At 34.0% G+C, this 21,578-nt stretch overlaps 1 protein-coding gene across 1 annotated transcript; it reads left to right on the forward strand.

Moving 5' to 3' along the window:
- The first annotated feature begins 11,752 nt into the window (after nucleotides 1-11,752).
- Nucleotides 11,753-14,788, forward strand: LOC143030370 (uncharacterized). The gene is made up of 4 exons (XM_076193520.1): nucleotides 11,753-11,775; nucleotides 11,875-12,002; nucleotides 13,550-13,668; nucleotides 14,699-14,788. Exons 1-4 carry the CDS (start codon nucleotides 11,753-11,755, stop codon nucleotides 14,786-14,788), a joined length of 360 nt encoding a protein of 119 aa, XP_076049635.1.
- The last annotated feature ends 6,790 nt before the right edge of the window (nucleotides 14,789-21,578 follow it).

Raw genomic sequence — 21,578 nt, forward strand, 5'->3', positions numbered from 1 at the left:
AACTTTTTCTAAAAAAAGTGTTATCTAAGTTGTATCTATTTTTGGGGTTGTGTAGCTTACTTATCTCCTTGTTAAAACAAAATAAAAATGTTGAACAAGTGTAATCAGCAAAAGGTTGTTACTTGAAGCCTTTGCAGGAATAAGCTCTTTTCTATAAAATTCGGTAGTTATGTCCACCAATAATATAGAAAATTCACTCGGTTCCACAGCTTCCTCATCTATCTCTTGATAACTTTGCTCCTACTTTTCCTAACAGTTCTACATTAGAAGATTGTTGTTCGAAGGTTTTGCAGGAATAAATTCTTTTTATGAATTTCAATAGTTATGTCTAACAAAAAATACAGAAAATCATACAAGAACTAAAACAAAAGTAACTCACATAAAGATAGGCATCAAATTTGTAGTAAATCATAGCCACTTACAGTAATCAAAGAGAAAAATAAAACTGCCAGAACAATCAAGCTTATCTTCAATATTCAGGGAGGGAGGGAGGGGAGGGAGCGTGGCCGGACGCGCGATTCGTCATCCGCCAATCAGCAACAGACATGTGTCACTCGTCGACAGCGAGCGCGCGCGCGCACACACACACACACACACACACACACACACTCGGTGGCGCGGTTGATAGAGTACTGGACTGTCAGCGCGGAGGTGCGTCAGCACCTGGTTCGAATCCTGCCCAGGGCCAAAATTATTTCGGTATCGCTGCCCTTCGGGTCGTTACTCCGACTCTCGTGGGCGGGGAGTTGGGTGTGTGTATGTGTGTGCAAAGTCATAGCATTACCCATAAATCGGTCATACGAGCTCTGAGCTCTCTTCCCGGAGGGACATAGCTGTCGATCACGAGTCCAACACGTGATCCAAAGACCAAGGTGAATACACACACATACAAGCTACTTGTAACAAGGCTACGCGACCCCCCTGCCGGTTCGAAACCCCTGTTCTACATGGAAATAATTGTCAAAAATTATCGTATTTTCCATTTTTTTTTTTTTTGTGAATAAGGTTTTTCTCAGAATGTTTCGCTCAGTGATAATATGATATTAATGTTATAATTCTTCGTACCTTTTTATCTATTTCACATTTTTTTTATTCGATATTTTGAGGAGTTTCCCTCAATGTTTCATTCACCGTTAATATGAAAATATGTCCGAATTTATCGTATCTTTTTATTTCTATTTAATATTTTTTCATTATATTTCTTTGAGGGTTTTCTCATAATATTTCGCTCAGCATTAATATGAGAATAATTGTCAAATTCTATCTTATTCTTTTTGTATATTTCATATGCTTTCATAAGATATGTTTAAGGAAAAGTTGTCAAAATTCATCGTGTTTTTATTTATTTAATGTTTTCTCAATCGGTAATTTCCAGGATTTTCTCAGAATGTTTCGCTCAGTGTTAAAATGAAAATAGATGTGAAAACATTAGTGTTTTTTTATTTATATCATGTAATGTCATTCGATATTTTTGAAGATTTTCTCTGAATGTTTCGCTCAGTGTTGATATGAAGATAATTGTCAAATTTCGTCGTACTTTTTTATTATTTTTTTGCTGTTGTATATATGTTTTCTCAGAATGTTTCGCTCAGTGTTAAAATTAACATAATTGTCAAAAAAATTCGTATTTTCTATACGAGTATTTTTCATATTTTCACTACAAGTGTTCAAGGATTTTCTCAGAATGATTCGCTCAGTGTTATTATGAAGACAATTGTCAAAAATCATCTTTTCTATATCTTTAAAGCATTTTTCTCTCTACGTGCTTGGGTTTTCTCAGAATGTTTCCTTCAGTGTTAATATGAACACTTTTTAAAATTCATCGTCGTTTCTATATTTCTAAAAAGTTTTTTTCTAAGTTTTCTCAAAATATTTCGCTCAGTGTTAATATGTAAACAATTTTTAAAATTCGTCTTTTCTATATCTAATATATATATATATATATATATATATATATATATATATATATATATATATATCTACAAGTGTTTAAGGAATTTCTCAGAATGTTTCGCTCAGTGTTAATATGAACACAATTGTCAAAATTCATTATATTTTCTATATAAAAAAAATATCTCTCCACGTGTTTAAGGATTTTCTCAGAATGTTTCGTTCAGTGTTAATATGAACACAATTGTCAAAATGTTTCGTATTTTCTATACGACTATTTTTCATATTTTCTCTACAAGTGTTTAAAGATTTTCTCAGAATGTTTCGCTCAGTGTTGATATGAAGACAACTGTCAAAAATCATCTTTTCTATATCTTTAAAGCATTTTTCTCTCCACGTGTTTAAGGGTTTTCTCAGAATGTTTCGTTCATTGTTAATATGAACGCTTCAAAATTCATCGTCTTTTCTATATTAGAAAAATTCTTTAGGTTTTCTCAGAATTTTTGGCTTAGTGTTATTATGAAAACAATGTTCAAAATCCATCGTCTTTTCTATATTAAAAAAAAAACCTCTACACGTGCTTAAGGATTTTCTCAGAATGTTTCGCTCAGTGTTAATATGAACACAATTGTCATAATTCATTGTATTTTCTATATTAAAAAAAAATCTCCACGTGTTTAAGAATCTTCTCAGAATGTTTCGTTCAGTGTTAATATGAACACAATTGTCAGAATATTTCGCTCAGTGTTAAAATGAACACAATTGTCAAAATCTATCGTATTTTCTATACGACTATTTTTCAATTTTTCTCTACAAGTGTTTAATGATTTTCTCAGAATGTTTCGCTCAGTGTTAATATGAAGACAATTCTCTCAACGTGTTTAAGGGTTTTCTCAGAATGCTTCGTTCAATGTTAATATGAACACCTGTCAAAATTCATAGTCTTTTCTTTATTTTCCAAAGGTTTTTCTCTAGGCTTTCTCAGAATGTTTCGCTCAGTGTTAATAAGAGAATTTTTAAAAATCCTCGTCTTTTAAAAAAAAATGCTCTACACGTGTTTAGGGATTTTCTCAGAATGTTTCGCTCAGTGTTGATATGAACACAATTGGCAAAATTCATCGTATTTTCTATATCTGAAAACATATTTTTCTCCACGTGTTTAAGAACTTTCTCAGAATATTTCGTTCAGTGTTAATATGAACACAATTATCAGAATGTTTCGCTCAGTGTTAATATGAACACAATTGTCAAAATTCATCGTATTTTCTATATCTTTAAAACATATTTCTCTCCACGTGTTTAAGAATTTTCTCAGAATATTTCGTTCAGTGTTAATATGAACACAATTGTCAGAATGTTTCGCTCAGTATTAAAATGAACATAATTGTCAAGATTTATTGTATTTTCTATACGAGTATTTTTCATATTTTCTCTACAAGTGTTTAAGGATTTTCTCAGGATGCTCCCCTCAGTGTTGATTTGAACACAATTGTCAAAAATCATGTTTTCTATATCTTTAAAGCATTTTTCTCTCAACGTGTTTATGGGTTTTCTCAGAATGTTTCGTTCAGTGTTAATATGAACACTTTTCAAAATTCATTGTCTTTTCCATATTTTTAAAAAGTTGTTCTCTAGGTTTTCTCAGAATGTTTCGCTCAGTGTTAATATGAAAAAAAATCAAAATTCATCGTCTTTTCTATATTAAAAAGAATTCTCCATGTGTTTAAGGATTTTCTCAGAATGTTTCGCTCAGTGTCATTATGAACACAATTGTCAAAATTCATCGTATTTTCTACATTTGTAAAACATTTTTCTCTCCACGTGTTTAAGAATTTTCTCTGAATGTTTCGCTCAGTGTTAAAATGAACATAATTGTCCAAATTTATCGTATTTTCTATACGACTATTTTTCATATTTTCTCTACATGTGTTTAAGGATTTTCTCAGAATGTTTCGCTCAGTGTTAATATGAACACAATTGTCAAAAATCATCTTTTTCATATTTTAAAGCATTTTTCTCTCCACGTGTTTAAGGGTTTTCTCAGAATGTTTCGTTCAGTGTTAGTATAAACACTTTTCAAAATTCATCGCCTTTTCTATGATGAAAATTCTCTAGGTTTTCTCAGAATGTTTTGCTCAGTATTGATATGATTTTTTTTTCTCAGAATTAATCGTTTTTCTATATCAAAAAATCTCTACACGTGTTTAAGGATTTTCTCAGAATGTTTCGCTCAGTGTTAATATGAACACAAATGTCAAAGTTAATCGTATTTTCTATATTTCTAGAACATTTTTCTCTCCATGTGTTTCGTTCAGTGTTGATAGAAACACAATTGTCAGAATGTTTCAGACAGTGTTAAGATGAACATAATTTAAGAACTCATCGTCTTTTCTATATTTCTAAAGTTTTTCTCTAGGTTTTCTCAGAATATTTCGCTCAGTGTTAATATGAAAAAAATTCAAATTTCATCGTCTTTTCTATATTTAAAAAATTCTCTACACGTGTTTAAGGGTTTTCTCAGAATGTTTCGCTCAGTGTTAATATGAACGCAATTGCCAAAAATCATCTTTTCTATATCTTTAAAGCATTTTTCTCTCCACGTGTTTAAAGGTTTTCTTAGAATGTGTTAGTATAGACACTTTTCAAAATTCATCGTCTTTTCTATATTAAAAAAATTCTCTAGGTCTTCTCAGAATGTTTCGCTCAGTATTGATATGATTTTTTTTTTCAAAATTCATCGTCTTTTCTATATTAAAAAAACTCTACACGTGTTTAAGAATTTTGTCAGAATGTTTCGCTCAGTGTTAATATGAACACAAATGCCAAAGTTCATCGTATTTTCTATATTTCTAGAACATTTTTCTCTCCATGTGTTTCGTTTAGTGTTGATATAAACACAATTGTCAGAATGTTTCAGACAGCGTTAAGATGAACATAATTTAAGAACTCATCGTCTTTTCTATATTTCTAAAGTTTTTCTCAGAATATTTCGCTCAGTGTTAATATGAAAAATTTCAAATTTCATCGTCTTTTCTATATTAGAAAAATTCTCTACACGTGTTTAAGGATTTTCTCAGAATGTTTCGCTCAGTAATGATATGAACACAATTGTCAAAATTCATTGTATTTTCTATATTAAAAAAAAAATTCTCCACGTGTTTAAGGATCTCAGAATGTTTCGTTCAGTGTTAATATGAACACAATTGTCAGAATGTTTCGCTCAGTGTTAGAATGAACATGTCCAAATTTATCGTATTTTCTATGCAAGTATTTTTCATATTTTCTCTACAAGTGTTTAAGGATTTTCTCAGAATGTTTCGCTCAGTGTTTATATGAAGACAAATGTCAAAAATAATCTTTTCTATGTCTCTAAAGTATTTTTCTATCCACGTGTTTAAGGGTTTTCTCAGAATGCTTCGTTCAGTGTTAATATGAACACTTTTCAAAATTTATCGTCTTTGCTATATTTATAAAGTTTTTCTCTAGGCTTGCTCAGAATGTTTCGCTCAGTGTTAATATGAAAACAATTTTCAAAATTCATCGTCTTTACTATATTGAAAAAAATTCTATACACGTGTTTAAGGATTTTCTCAGAATGTTTCGCTCAGTGATAATATGAACGCAACTGTCAAAATTCATTGTATTTTCTATATTTAAAAAAAAAATCTCTCCACGTGTTTAAGGGTTTTCTCAGCATGTTTCGTTCAGTGTTAATATGAACACAATTGTCAGAATGTTTCGCCCAGTGTTCGAATGAACATAATTGTCCAAATTTATCGTATTTTCTATACGAGTATTTTTCAAATTTTCTCTACAATTATTTAAGGACTTTCTCAGAATGTTTCGCTCAGTATTTATATAAACACAATTATTAAGAATCATCTTTTCTTTATCTTTAAAGCATTTTTCTCTCCACTTGTTTAAGGGTTTTCTCAGAATGCTTCGTTCAGTGTTAGTATGAACACTTTTCAAAATTAATCGTCTTCTCTAGATTTAAAAAAAAAATTCTAGGTTTACTCAGAAAGTTTCGTTCAGCGTTAATTTGATAAAAAAATCAAAATTCATCGTTTTTTCTATATAAAGAAAATCTCTACACGTGTTTAAGGATTTTCTCAGAATGTTTCGCTTAGTGATAATATGAACACAATTGTCAAAATTCATCGTATTTTCTATATTGAAAAAATTTCACATGTTTAAGGATTTTCTCAGAATGTTTCGTTCAGTATCAATATGAACACTATTATCAGAATGTTTCGCTCAGTGTTAAAATGAACATGATTATTCAAATTTATCGTATTTTCTATACGACTATTTTTCATATTTTCTCTACAAGTGTTTAAGGATTTCCTCAGAATTTTTCTCTCAGTGTTAATATAAACACATTTGTCAAAAATCATCTTTTCTATATCTTTAAAGCATTTTTTTCTCCACGTGTTTAAGGGTTTTCTCAGAATGTTTCGTTCAGTGTTATTATGAACACTTCAAAATTCATCATCTTTTCCATATTTCTAAAAAGTTTTTCTCTAGGTTTTCTCAGAATGTTTCGCTCAGTGTAAATGTGAAAACAATTTTCATAATTCATCGTCTTTTCTATATATAAAAAAATCTCTACGCGTGTTTAATGATTTTCTCAAGATGTTTCGCTCAGTGTTAATATGAACACAAATGTCAAAATTAATCGTATTTTCCATATCTTTAAAACGTTTCGTTCAGTGTTGCTATGGACACTTGTCAGAATGTTTCGCTCAGTGTTAGAATGAACATAATTGTGAAAAAATATCGTGTTTTCTATACGACTATTTTTCATATTTTCTATACAAGTGTTTAAGGATTTTCTCAGAATGTTTCGCTCAGTGTTAATATGAAAACAATGGTCAAAATTAATCTTTTCTATATCCTTAAAGCATTTTTCTCTCCACGTGTTTAAGGGTTTTCTCAGAATGCTTCGTTCAGTGCTCATTTGAACACTTTTCAAAATTCATCGTCTTTTCTATACTTTTAAAAATATTTTCTCTAGGTTTTCTCAGAATGTTTCGCTCAGCGTTAATATGAAAAAAAAAATCATCGTCTTTTCTATATTAAAAAAAATGTTTCGCTCAGTGATAATATGAACACAACGGTCAAAATTCATCGTATTTTCTATATTAAAAAGAAATCTCCACATGTTTAAGGATTTTTTCAGAATGTTTCGTTCAGTATTAATATGAACACAATTATCAGGATGTTTCGCTCAGTGTTAGAATGAACATAATTGTCCAAATTTATCGTATATTCTATACGACTATTTTTCATATTTTCTCTACAAGCGTTTAAGGATTTTCTCAGAATGTTTCGCTCAGTGTTAATATGAACAAAATTGTCAAAAACAATTTTTTCTATATCTTTACAGCATTTTTCTCTCTACGTGTTTAGGGGTTTTCTCAGAATGTTTCGTTCAGTGCTAATATGAACACTTTTCAAAATTCATCGTCTGTTCTATATTTCTAAAAAAAAATCTCTAGGCTCTCTCAGAATGTTTCGCTCAGTGTTAATATGAAAATAATTGTCAAAATTCATAGTCTTTTCTATATTTGAAAAATCTCTACACGTGTTTATGGATTTCTCAGAATATTTCGCTCAGTGTAAATATGAACACAATTGTCAAAATTTATAGTATTTTCCATATTTAGAAAAAATTCTCCACGTGTTTAAGAATTTTCTCAGAATGTTTCGTTCAGTGTTAATATGAACACAAATGTCAGAATGTTTCGCTCAGTGTTAAAATGAATATAATTGTCCAAATTTATCGTATATCCTATACGAGTATTTTTCATATTTTCTCTACAAGTGTTTAAGGATTTTCTCAGAATGTTTCGCTCAGTGTTAATATGAACACTAATGTCAAAAATAATGTTTTCTATATCTTTAAAGCATTTTTCTCTCCACGTGTTAAAGGGTTTTCTCAGAATGCTTCGTTCAGTGTTAATATGAACACTTTTCAAAATTTATATTCTATTTGTTTTCTCTAGGTCTCAGAATGTTTCGCTCAGTGTTAATATGAAAATTGTCAAAATTCGTCGTCTTAAGAAATTCTCTACACGTGTTTAAGGATTTCCTCAGAATTGCTCAAAATTCATCGTATTTTCTATATTTAAAAGAATTCTCTCCACGTGTTTAAGAATTTTCTCAGAATGTTTCGTTCATTGTTAATATGAACATAATTGTCAGAATGTTTCGCTCAGTGTTAAAATGAATATAATTGTCAAAAATTTTCGTTTTTTTTCTAAACGAGTATTTTTCATATTTTCTCTACAATTGTTTAAGGATTTTCACGGGATATTTTGCTCAGTGTTAATAAATGCCAAAAATCATCTTTCCTATATCTTTTTAGCATTTTTCTCCCCCACGTGTTTAAGGGATTTCTCAGAATGTTTCGTTCAGTGTCGATATGAACACTTTTCAAAATTCGTCGTCTTTTCTATATTTTTAAAAAGGTTTTCTCTAGATTTTCTCAGAATGTTTCGCTCAGTTTTAAGAACACAATCATCATGATACCATGACATCTTGAGTTCCCTTTCACGTCACTAGGCAAAAACAGAAGATTTCCATCTTCAAACTAGGTAAAAACACAGTCGATCTTCAACTTCACACTAGGCAAAAATACCGTCGATTTCCATCTACACACTAGGCAAAAATAACGTTGATTTCCATGTTCACACTAGGCAAAACTGCCGTCGATTTTCATCTTCACACTAGGCAAAAATACCGTCGACTTCCATCTACACACTAGGCAAATATAACGTTGATTTCCATGTCCACACTAGGCAAAACTGCCGTTGATTTCCATCTTCACACAGGTCAAAAATACAGTTGATTTCCTTCTTCATACTAGGCAAAAATGACGTCGATTTCCAGCTACACACTAAGCAAAATTATCGTTGATTTTCATGTACACACTAGGCAAAACTGCCGTCAATTTCAATCTTCACATTAGGCAAAAATGCCGTCGATTTTGGTTTTCTATGTCGATATCTTCCTTCATATTTGGCAGAAAAATCGTATATTTTTTGTTCTATTCGCGTCTTATGAAAAAAATCCTTATCTCTATCAATTGCTGCCCTTGACGTCACGTCGCATACACAAAAGACAACAAGAACAACAAACCCGATACGACAAACGATTATCCTAAAAATTCAAAATTAACTAATTCCTTCTCCGTTTCTTTCTCTCTTTTCTTTGTTATTTAATTTTATGTTTTATCTTTTTTATCTATCAATCTATTTCTTCGTTATTCAGTTTTCTTTTATTTTTTCATCTTTTTTATCTACCAATCTCTGCCAATGACGTCACGGCGCATGCGCAAAAGACAACAACAACAAACCTGAAGACGACAAACGACGTAAAATTCAAAAATAACTAATTCTTTCTTCTTTTCTTTCTTTCTCTCTTTTCTTCGCTATTTAATTTTCTTTCTTTTTTTCATCTACCAATCTCTGCCCATGACGTCACGGCGCATGCGCAAAAGACAACAAACCCGAAGACGACTAACGATTAATTCTTTGAAAATTAATTCTTTCTCCTTGTTTTCTCTTTTTTCTTTATTATCTAATTTTATATATATATTTTTTATCTATGAACCTATATTTTCGTTATTTAATTTTCTTTTTTTTATCTACCAATCTCTGCCAATGACGTTACAGCACATGCGCAAAAGACAACAAACCTGAAGACGACAAATGATTAACGTAAAATTCAAAATTAACTAATTCTTTCTTCTTCTTTTCTTTCTTTCTCTCTTTTCCTCATTATTTTTTTTTATCTTTTTTATCTACCAATCTCTGACCATGACGTCACGGCACATGCGCAAAAGACAACAAACCCGAAGACGACGAACGATTAATTTTTTGAAAATTAATTCTTTCTTCTTCTTTTCTTTCTCTCTTTTCTTCGTTATTAATTTTCTTCTTTTTTATTTTCTTTTTTTATCTACCAATCTTTCCCATGACGTCACGGCGCATGCGCAAAAGACAGCAAACCCGAAGACGACCAACGATTAATTTTTTGAAAATTAATTCTTTCTCCTTATTTTCTTTCTCTCTTTTCTTTACTATTCAATGTTATGTTTTATCTTTTTTATCTATCAATCTATTTTTTCGTTATTGAATTTTTTTGTTTATCTTTTTTATCTACCAATCTCTGCCCATGACGTCATGACGCATGCACAAGAGACAATAACAACAAACCTGAAGACGACAAACGATTAACGTAAAATTCAAAATTAAGAATTTCTTTTTCTTTCTTTTCTTTGCTATTTAATTTTCTTTTTTTATCTACCAATCTCTGCTCATGACGTCACGGCGCATGTGCAAAAGACAAGAAACTCGAAGACGACCAACGATTAATTCTTTGAAAATTAATTATTTCTCCTTGCTTTCTTTCTCTCGTCTCTTTGTTATTTAATGTTATGTTTTATCTTTTTTAAGTATCAATCAATTTCTTCGTTATTCAATTTTCTTTTTATATATTTTTTTATCTACCAATGTCTGCCAGTGACGTCATGGCGCGTGTGCGCGGGCAACTCGACGGTAGTGCTGGAATATGATTGGCTAAATTATGTCGTCAATCTTGACTAATTTCGAGGGGAATATGCCGTTGAAAAACGAACATGCCTCTTTTGAATAATAATGATATATATATATATATATATATATATATATATATATATATATATATATATATATATATATATATATATATATATATATATAATCACCCCTATCCTCCCGAAATAATGATAAATTGTGAAATTCAAACGTCAGGACCCGATACTCATGAATAAAAATTCACATAAATGCCTTTCCATCAAATAAAGTATTTACCTGTAATACGTTATGATACTAGAGAACACGACAAAGAAATAATAATGGAATATTAGACGGAAAAGTAAAGAGAGGAAACGAAACGAAATGAGGGGTTGAAAGGAGGGTCGGCTTTCAGCGACCACAGCACTATCTCCCTCATCCTTGGATACAGTACCTACCATCTGGAGAGAGAGGAGAAAGCGCATCTGTCTCTAGCACACATTTCAACGACAAAAGATTGGAGCTAAAGAGATGCTAGATGGTGACGTATAGATTCATGAATTGATTTTACATTTTCAAATTATAAATATAAAGAAATACACCTTTAGAATATATCATTTCCAATACAATAAGAATTAGTAAAAGTTGAAAATGATAACTTCCAATACAGTAATAACTACTGCCATCCCTTTCTAGTAGGGGTATGAATTACAATTCATAACAATGCAAATAACTTACTACATTATATCATGAAGGAAATAATACAGACAGACGAGAAATTAACCATTTTCAATACATCAAAACTGATAATAAATGAGTGAAAACTAGAATGAAAATATGATAATAGACCAAACAAATAATTTTCATTATAGTGATAACTCCTTTAGACCTTTTCATTTAGACCATAAGATCATATAGCAAGTGGACAGCAGGAATATATAATTCATCATAAATAATGCGGAATGAGATGAGAAAGGAAAGAGAAGTGAAGGGAGAGGATATATAGTAAAGGGGTGAGGAGAGGAAAGTAAAGGAAGGACAGGCGTAAATGTCTGAAGAAAAGAGAAATGCAACAACAGATTTAGGAAGGAAAGTTAGTTTGGAGAAAGAGGGGGGGGGATAAAGTTTAGTCAGCACCACATTCAAAACAAGTACACATTTTACAAATGGAATGATGCGTCATTTGGCGTGTAGCCACAAAGCATACTTCTTTTTCAGTACTCTAGCACCCAGCAGGTTCGAAGTGTGTGGTACTGCGTATAGCATCACCCTGGGCAGAGTGCACTCCTTACAATGGTAAGATGACGGAAGATAATGGGTATTTGTGAGTAGATATGACCTTAGTTTTAATTTCTTCCAGCTAATAGTCATTTGAGATAGATTTGATAGAATTAGTTGATAACATTTTATATATTCATTTCAGTTTGATAATGCAGTTGCCCGTGCAGCTGCAGATGGCATCTCCAGCTGCAAAGAAGTGGCTGCAGATGAGAAGAGACAATGAGGTTCAACCCTGGACACTCTTTGTTGATACAAGCAAATTCAAGGCGAGTGAGAAATATTTTGTTTAGAAAGACAAGTTAAAAAAACATATATTACTGCTTCAATGTATATTCACCCACAAGAAATGAGCTATGCTCATGGAGTCCTGTTATGTATGCATTTACCTAATTGTAGTATGTAGGAAAAGAGCAACGCTTGCTGGGTCCCATCTCCTACTCTCCAATATGACATAATACCTATTCTCAAAATCATGTACAGTTTCAACTTAATCTATATCCTTATTTTCTAATTATGATGTTTAGATTTGAATTCATGTTTTGTCGGTCAGTCTGTGCACAGCCTCCCAAATAGTTCTGCCATATAACTTCTTTCTTCTCAGGTTCCATGTAGGTTGGGGTGGGGGGTTAGCTCCTTGATAGTTGGTATGCCTTGTAAGGGTATTTCTACTGCAGTCCTTGGACCAACAATTCTGTTCGGCGTTTTAACATGATGGAACATAGAGGAAGGGGGTACGGAGGTAACCATCAGACAAGAACACAACAGCAAGTGGAACCTCTGTTGAGAGCCTGTCAAGGTGATTGTACCTCTGTTGCTATTTTGTTATGATTAACACAAGGCAACAACACCTGGTAATGTGTTCCACTTATTCACTGCCTTGTTTAGGAGCCTGAACGTTTTTTTTAATTCTTTGACTATTTGATGTGTCTGTGATGTCATATATATACCAAAGGCTTTTCCCCCTTACAAGGGAGGTAGCCAAAAACAAAGGCGTAAAATCCACCCCCACATACTCCACTCCCATTCACCCCCCTTCCTCCCTCTTATCTTGACTCCTCCTGGATGACTGGTCATCCCTGCATCTCGTCCACTGCCCTGGGTTAGAAGCAGTCTCGCAAGACACAGCACATGCACAGCAAGGCTGCTTCATTAAATCAGCAACCCCCCTCCTCTGACCCCTCCCGCAGAAATGGAGAAGGGAAAAAATCCATTCAGGGTGCGTCAATTTATTTTTCACACATACTCCCTCACCCCCCATCTCCCACCCACTCCCTTTCATGCATCACAGCATCATCCATACACAACCATTCTCCATTCACCCCTATTTTCTGTCCTCTCCCATCCTTCCTCAACAGACATTCCCCTCTTTTCCAATGCCCATCTCATCCTTGGTCGCCCCTTCATGCTCACTCTTTCCACCTCTGCCTTCCACACCTCTGTTACTAATCTTTCCTCACTCATTCCTTCCATGTGTCCAAACCAAAGGATTGCAAAGGAAGAGCATGTCGGCAGGAGACCTTTTGGTCCAAAACTAGGTTGGATGTGGAAGAAATAAACAGGCAGATAAAAGAATAAAGTAAATAATGAAAAATGATAAACAAAAATAAGAATAATTGATAATAAATGAATAACAAAAAATTAACCGATAATAATAACAAAATAAAAATGCCAGGCATTACAGCATATTACTTTGGTGCTTATCTAAATGAATCTATGGTTTCAGTAAATGGAGGAGAGGAGTAGGTACATAAACACCCATGACCTGAATGGGGAGGAGCTAGTTGCAAAATGGGTCGAGTACATGTGTGGGCGATCAGGGTACTTAGTGGAGCGTCTCCGCAAATATGAACACACAGGCTTCCCGTCAATACGTCAGGGACCCTGGACACCATGGACGCATCAACACCCAGCGGTCAACACAGTCACTTTCCCAGCTGTAAGTAGTTCAGGAGCTTTTTGTCCCCCTTACAAGAGAGGTAGCCAAAGTAGTAATAACATATGTATATCAAGTGGGAGTGTTTGTAGGTTCTGGTAAAGTGATGCAGGTAATGCTTAAAGGTAGTTCTTGAGAACATATTTTGATTGCCAGATGATGGTAATTGGCATGTGAAAGTAATGACTTGTTTGGAAATGTTGACCATGGTGGACTTGGAAGATTTGTACAGAATAATTTCAGACACTCGTGTAGGGTTTGGGTAAGATATATTCTTGTCTAACTTCAGTGCAAACTCCATTCAGATGAAAGCCTCTACTATGGAGTACTTGGGAGCCTCTTATGTATTAAATACCAATGTGTTTCCTTGGATAAGATCCTGTAAAGTGTGCTAGTGTTAATGGGATAAACAGTTAGCATACGTTGATGCCAGTGTCAGCATCATGAAGCATGATCGTGTATATGAGGATACTGGTGTCAGGGTCCCGATTATATTTATTTTGTAGTTGTAACTGAGTGACCCCATGTTTTCTGTGGTTATCCACATTCAGGGTAGAAGAGAACAAGTATTACAGCCATAACTTTATATTTTATAATGAGTGCATTGTGATGTATCATCGTACATCAGTCAGGCAGCTGTGCTCGAGTATTTGACTTGTATTGAAGAGGTTAATAGTGCAATCTGTCAATGTGTTCCTGGTTCTCTCTTTGGAAGCTAGTCATGTTCATTGGTTCATCCCATAAGTCACTCAAAGGTTTTTGTTTGATAGTGTTGGTACTAAAAATAGTCATTATTGCACAGTAGACATAGTGTTGAAAGTTATTTTTTTTTTTTTTTTTTTTACAGAGCCATATAGTTTGTATTTTTATAGCTAAAGCTTGCATATTTGTTTCTGTTCATATATAAATCTACTATTCTGATTTGTCCCAATCTTGTCATATTTGAACTGTTTCATCCGTTCCCCATTTCTTTAAGATTTCATTTATGACAAAACTTTTGAGCAAAATTCTTAAAAAAAAATTCTGTTTGCAGGAAGAATTATCTGCAGCTCCTCCGGAAGTTACAGGAACGACTCAGCTGCTTGAACTGTGTGAACAGCTGATGGAGGACACCAGTGGATAAATAAATTCATCAGTTGTTTTATAACTTTGTAATATACTGCATGTAGCATCATCAATAAAGTGTTTCGTTTACTCCAAGTATTCTTAGTTTTACGGAACTGTATGGGCTTGAAACATGCAACATAAAAGAGGAGTTTGTATTTACCTAGTTGTATTTTACGGGACGAAAGCTATGCTTGTAGTGGCCCGTTCTCGTATTTCTCCGCATCCATTGTATTCTTAAAATCGTGTATAGTTTTGGCACTCACTGTTTCTCCGTTTGGTTTGTTCCAGACATCAATCACTCTATGTGGGAAGCTATTCTTTTTCAGGTCTCTTCTGTAACTGTCCCTCATTAGTTTCTTTTCGTGTCCTCTTGTTTCTCCTCTGTCCTACTTTAACAAGTCTCTATCGAGAATTTCCATCCCTTTCATAATTCTGTGTTTGAGATGAGGTGCCTGAGAAGTATGATAGTGGTTACTAGGCTGGATAGAATGAGAGACAATGAGATGAGGAGGAGAGTGGGTTGGAAAAGGAGTTGGGAGATGGGGTCAGTAACAATTAGCAAGTACATTATGCATGGTTAAAGTTTTATTTATTTATTTATTTATTATTTTTAAGACCTATTCTTTGTGTGTGTGTGGGGGGGGGGGAGGCACCAAGTTGCTTTAACATATGTTGGATGTTGTCTAATAACAGCTTAACCCATAAATTGTTATCCCAGTGTTTAGCTCAAATGCTGGCATAGGCTGAATTTTTATTTTATTTATTTATTTATCTATTTATTTATTTTGCATGTGTCATAACATAAAATGGAGGTGGACCATAAAAAAATTATTCACAGTTGAACTTATCTGCATGTGTGACCACTCGTCAATGTAGGATAGGTCTATAAGGTCTCTTGCATTAAGATTTTCAAGAAGGGATATGTTTTTGGCAATGTACTGCTACCTGAATAGACGTATGGGAATGGATGCTAAGAGGAGATTGTATTAAGGGGTGATTTTGCCGACAGCATTGTATCGGGCAGGAACATGGAACATAAGAGAGGAATAATTTAAATGTGTTTGAGATGAAACGCCTGAGAAATATGGTAGGGGTGACAAGGCTGGATAGAGAGAGAAACAAGGAGAGATGGGGTGGATGAAAGAGTGTTGGGATGGTTTGGACACATGGAAAGAATGAGTGAAGAAAGATTAATAAAAGAGGTGTGGAAGGAGTGAACATGAAGGGGTGACCAAGGATGATAAGATGGGTCGGGTAAAAGGAGCATTGGGGAAAGGAAGGAAGGTAGAAGACAGGGGCGAGTAGAGAATGGTTGTGTATGGATGATGCTGTGATGCATGGAAAGGAGTGGGTGGGTGGGGGGTGAGAGAGTATGTGTGAATGATATCTTGATGCAGCCCAAAGGGATTTTCCCCCGTCTTCTCTTTTCCTGGATGAGGGGGTGTCGCCGATTAAATGAAGTGGCCTTGCTGTGGATGTGCTGTGTCTTGCTACATTGCCTCTGACCCAGGGCAGTGGGTGAGGTGGAGGAACAACCCGTCATCTAGGAAGAGCCAAGAAAAGAGGGAGGGAGGAGTGGTTAATGAGAGTGGAGTATGTGGGGATGAAATGGGTGGGAGTGGATTTATGCCTTTGACTTTGGCTACCTCCCTTGTACAAACATATACCAAAGGCAATTTCCCCCTTACAAGGGAGGTAGCCAAAAAAAAAAGGCATAAAAACCATTCCCACCCATTCCATCCCTAAATACACTCCACTCCCCACCACCCTCCCTCTTATCTTGGCACCTCCTGGATGACGGGTCATCCCTGCACCTTGTCCACTGCCCTGGGTCAGAGGCAGTGTCGCAAGACACAGCACATCCACAGCAAGGACGCTTCATTAAATTGGCGACCCCCCCTTTTCCATCCCCTCATGCAGAAAAGGAGATGGGAAGAAATCCCTTCAGGCTACATCAAATTTTTCTCACACATACTACCTCCCCCACCTCCCCCACCCATTCCACCTCATGGATCACAACATCATCCATATACAACTATTCTCCATTCACCCCTGTCTTCTGTCCTCTCCCGTCCTTCCTCAACAGACATTCCCCTCTTCCCCAAAGCCCCTTTCACCCCATCCATCCATCTCATCCTAGGTCGCCCCCTCATGTTCACTCCCTCCACATCTGCCTTTCGTATCTCTTTTACTAATCTTTCTTTACTCATTCTTTCCACGTGCGCAAACCATCCTAATACTCTAGTAACTCCCATCATACTTCTCAGACACCTCATCACAAACACATTCCAACTCCTCTCTTCCTCTCTATGTTCCATGTTTCTGCCCCATACAGTGCTGTCGGTACAATCACTCGTTCATAGTCTCCTCTGAGTATCCATTCCCAAATGTCTATTTGTCATTACACTTTTGAATCCACCAAGTCATTTACTTGCTTCTCTCAATCTACATTCTACCTCCACCTCCACTCTACCCTTTCCTGACATATTCGCACCCAAGTATCTAAAATGGTATCCGGTGAATTCACTGACAACAATTCATCGACACGCTCAATTCATCGATATACCGCACATAATTCATCGACACGCTCATTTCATCGATATACACAATTCATCGATAAATAATAATAATATTATTCTAATTTGAAATATATAACTAGGTAATGTTTCCCCCTTGATTTAGCATACTTTTACCTTTGATAATGAAATAATTACTTTTATAGCCTTTATTTAGGATTATACAAAAAACTAGGTAGAATATCTTTTCGTAGTATTTATCAAGAATAGTTGAAATTCTTTAATGACAGAAGTATTGACAATGACAAATTAGTATAAACTAAACTTAAAACTATAAATTAGTTTACTTAAAATTAGAAAGCTAGGTTATGGGCTATTGCCCGCAAATAATCAACGACGCTGCTATATGAAGGATATCTTTCTACAATGTTTTTTTATCCGTTTAGAAGAGTCACAATATTTCTTTGTAGTTGAGATGAAGTACCAGCCAAGTATTGATGTATGAAGATGTAGTTCTGGTTCATTTTGCGTCTTCCGCCCTCTTAATGATGTTGATGACATAGAAAATGAAAACAACTGGACCAGAACCACATATTCATACGCAATCAAGGTATGGATACTCAGAGGATGTAGACGTGAGCAAAACCTCCAAAAGACAGTTCAGACAGTCGCGGACGATTCTGTCAGTCCGGATAACCTTACAATATATCAACCCTACATCATTAGTTCTTATTTTCTATGTTTTCATTATAATTAGAGATGTTTACGAAAACCATTTTATATTTTTTACTAAAAAACAAATAATTCGCTTGAAGGTATAGGACATTTCAGACACAGGTTGCTGGACACCACCCTAATATTTTGAAGTTTTTCGACTGCCTGAAGAAAGAAAAAAAGCTATAATGAGGTCAAAGTCGATCAATACTTGGCTGGTATTTCATCTCAATCACAAAAAAAAAGAAATATCGTGACTCTTCTGAACGGATAAAAAACATTGTAGAAAGATATCCTTCATATAGCAACGTTGTTGATTATTTACGGGCAATAGCCCATAACCTAGCTTTCTAATTCTAAGTAAGCCAATTTATAGTTTTAATATAGTTTATATCAATTTGTCATTTTCAATAATTCTGTCATTTAAGAATTTTAACTATTCTTAATAAATACGAAAATAAATTCTACCTTGTTTCTGTAGTATCCTAAATATAGGCTATGAAAGTAATTATTTCATTATCAAAGGTAAAAGTGTACTATATCAAGGATGAAAACAGTATATATATTTTTTTATTTGTCGATGAATTGTTTATATCGATGAATTGAGCGTGTCGATGAATTGTTGTCAGTGAATTTTCCTAGACCCATCTAAAACTACCCACTTCCTCCAGTCGTTCTCCCTTAATGCTCACTTCCAGTCTGCTGCCACTTTCACCCCTTGTACATCTCATCAACTTACTTTTACCTACACTTATCTTCAATTTGCTTCTTTCACACTACCAAACTGTCACCAACTTCCTCAATTACTCCTCTGATTCTGCTACAAGCGCAGTATCGTCTGCAAACAACAGCTGGCTCACCGCCCACTTTTCTCCATTTTCTTTAACCATCTCTAATCCCTGACCCACCAACCTTGCATTTACCTCTCACACCACCCCATCCATGTACAAGTTGAACAGCCAGGGTGACATAACGCATCCCTGACAAAGTCCCAGCTTTACCTCGAACCACTCACTCTCTCCATTTCTAATCCTGACACATGCTCTACTACTCTCATAAAAACTGTTGCTTTCCTCCTATCCTGTATATACGCAAAACCTCCCACAGTACTTTCCTGTCTACCTTGTCGTAAGCTTTTTTGAGATCCATAAAAGCCTGAAAAACATCCTTCCCTTTTCCTATAGCTTTCTCACATATCTGTCTTACCACAAAAATCTGATTTACGCAACCTCTACCTGTCCTAAATCCACACTGTTCCTCACCAATTACTCCCTCTGTTCCTCTCCTAATCCTCTCAATCAAGATCCTCCCATAAGCCTTCCCAACTACACTTAACAAGCTAATCCCTCAGAAACTACTACACTCACACTTGTCCCCTTTTCCCTTGTAAAGTGGAACTATACAGGCACTGCCAGTCCTCTGGCACTCTACCCTCTCTCCAGCAAACATTAAATAACCTCACCAGTCAGTCCACCATCACTGTACCTCATTTTTTTTTTAGACTTTCTGCATGGCACCCATCCAGACCAGGTGCCTTACCTGCTCTCATCATCTTAACAACTGCTTTCACTTCATCCTTCCTTAATGCTTCGTTCAGTGTTAGTATGAACACTTTTCAAAATTTATTGTCTTCTCTAGATTTTTAAAGTTTTTCTCTAGGTTTACTCAGAAAGTTTCGCTCAGCCTTAATATGAAAAAAAAAAAAAAATCAAAATTCATCTTTTCTATATAAAGAAAATCTCTACACGTGTTTAAGGATTTTCTCAGAATGTTTCGCTTAGTGATAATATGAACACAATTGTCAAAATTCATCGTATTTTCTATATTGAAAAAAAATTCACGTGTTTAAGGATTTTCTCAGAATGTTTCGTTCAGTATCAATGTGAACACAATTATCAGAATGTTTCGCTCAGTGTTAAAATGAACATAATTGTCAAAAATTATCGTATTGTCTCTACGACTATTTTTCATATTTTCTCTACAAGTGTTTAAGGATTTCCTCAGAATTTTTCACTCAGTGTTAATATGAACACAATTGTCAAAAATCATCTTTTCTATATCATTAAAGCATTTTTTTCTCCACGTGTTTAAGGGTTTTCTCAAAATGTTTCGTTCAGTGTTATTATGAACACTTCAAAATTCATCGTCTTTTCCATATTTCTAAAAAGTTGTTCTCTAGGTTTTCTCAGAATGTTTCGCTCAGTGTTAATATGAAAACAATTTAATTCATCGTCTTTTCTATATAAAAAAAACCTCTACGCGTGTTTAAGGATTTTCTCAAGATGTTTCGCTCAGTGTTGATATGAACACAAATGTCAAAATTCATCGTATTTTCCATATCTTTAAAACGTTTCGTTCAGTGTTGCTATGGACACTTGTCAGAATGTTTCGCTCAGTGTTAGAATGAACATAATTGTGAAAAAATATCGTGTTTTCTATACGACTATTTTTCATATTTTTTATACAAGTGTTTAGGGATTTTCTCATAATGTTTCGCTCAGTGTTAATATGAACATAATTGTCAAAAATAATCTTTTCTATATCTTTAAAGCATTTTTCTCTCCACGTGTTTAAGGATTTTCTCAGAATGTTTCGTTCAGTGCTCATTTGAACACTTTTCAAAATTCATCGTCTTTTCTATACTTTTGAAAATATTTTCTCTAGGTTTTCTCAGAATGTTTCGCTCAGTGTTAATATGAAAAAAAAAATCATCGTCTTTTCTATATTAAAAAAATGTTTCGCTCAGTGATAATATGAACACAACCGTCAAAATTAATCGTATTTTCTATATTAAAAAGAAATCTCCACATGTTTAAGGATTTTCTCAGAATGTTTCGTTTAGTATTAATATGAACACAATTATCAGGATGTTTCGCTCAGTGTTAGAATGAACATAATTGTCCAAATTTATCGTATATTCTATACGACTATTTTTCATATTTTCTCTACAAGCGTTTCAGGATTTTCTCAGAATGTTTCGCTCAGTGTTAATATGAACACAATTGTCAAAAAAAAAAAAAATTCTATATCTTTACAGCATTTTTCTCTCTACGTGTTAAGGGGTTTTCTCAGAATGTTTCGTTCAGTGCTAATATGAACACTTTTCAAAATTCATCGTCTGTTCTATATTTCTAAAAAAAATCTCTAGGCTCTCTCAGAATGTTTCGCTCAGTGTTAATATGAAAATAATTGTCAAAATTCATAGTCTTTTCTATATTTGAAAAATCTCTACACGTGTTTATGGATTTCTCAGAATATTTCGCTGTGTAAATATGAACACAATTGTCAAAATTCATCGTATTTTTTATATTTAAAAAAAAATCTCTCCACTTATTTAAGGATTGTCTCAGAATGTTTCGTTCAGTGGTAATATGAACACAATTATCAGAATGTTTCGCTCAGTGTTGATTGTCAAAATTTATTATATTTCCTGTACGAGTATTTTTCATATTTTCTCTACAAGTGTTTAAGGATTTTCTCAGAATGTTTCGCTCAATGTTAATATGAACACAATTGTCAAAAATAATGTTTTCTATATCTTTAAAGCATTTTTCTCTCCACGTGTTAAAGGGTTTT

The sequence above is a fragment of the Oratosquilla oratoria genome, chromosome 12 (genome assembly GCF_046742065.1).
Source record: "Oratosquilla oratoria isolate Oo_2021 chromosome 12, ASM4674206v1, whole genome shotgun sequence".
Classification (NCBI taxonomy): domain Eukaryota; kingdom Metazoa; phylum Arthropoda; class Malacostraca; order Stomatopoda; family Squillidae; genus Oratosquilla; species Oratosquilla oratoria.

Excerpts from the sequence above, each read along its gene's own strand:
- LOC143030370 (XM_076193520.1), top strand. The coding sequence starts at position 11,753 with ATGACGGAAGATAATGGGTATTT. Across the intron at positions 11,776-11,874 it reads ACGGAAGATAATGGGTATTT|TTTGATAATGCAGTTGCCCG; the intron begins GTGAGTAGATAT and ends TATTCATTTCAG. Across the intron at positions 12,003-13,549 it reads TACAAGCAAATTCAAGGCGA|GGTACTTAGTGGAGCGTCTC; the intron begins GTGAGAAATATT and ends GTGGGCGATCAG.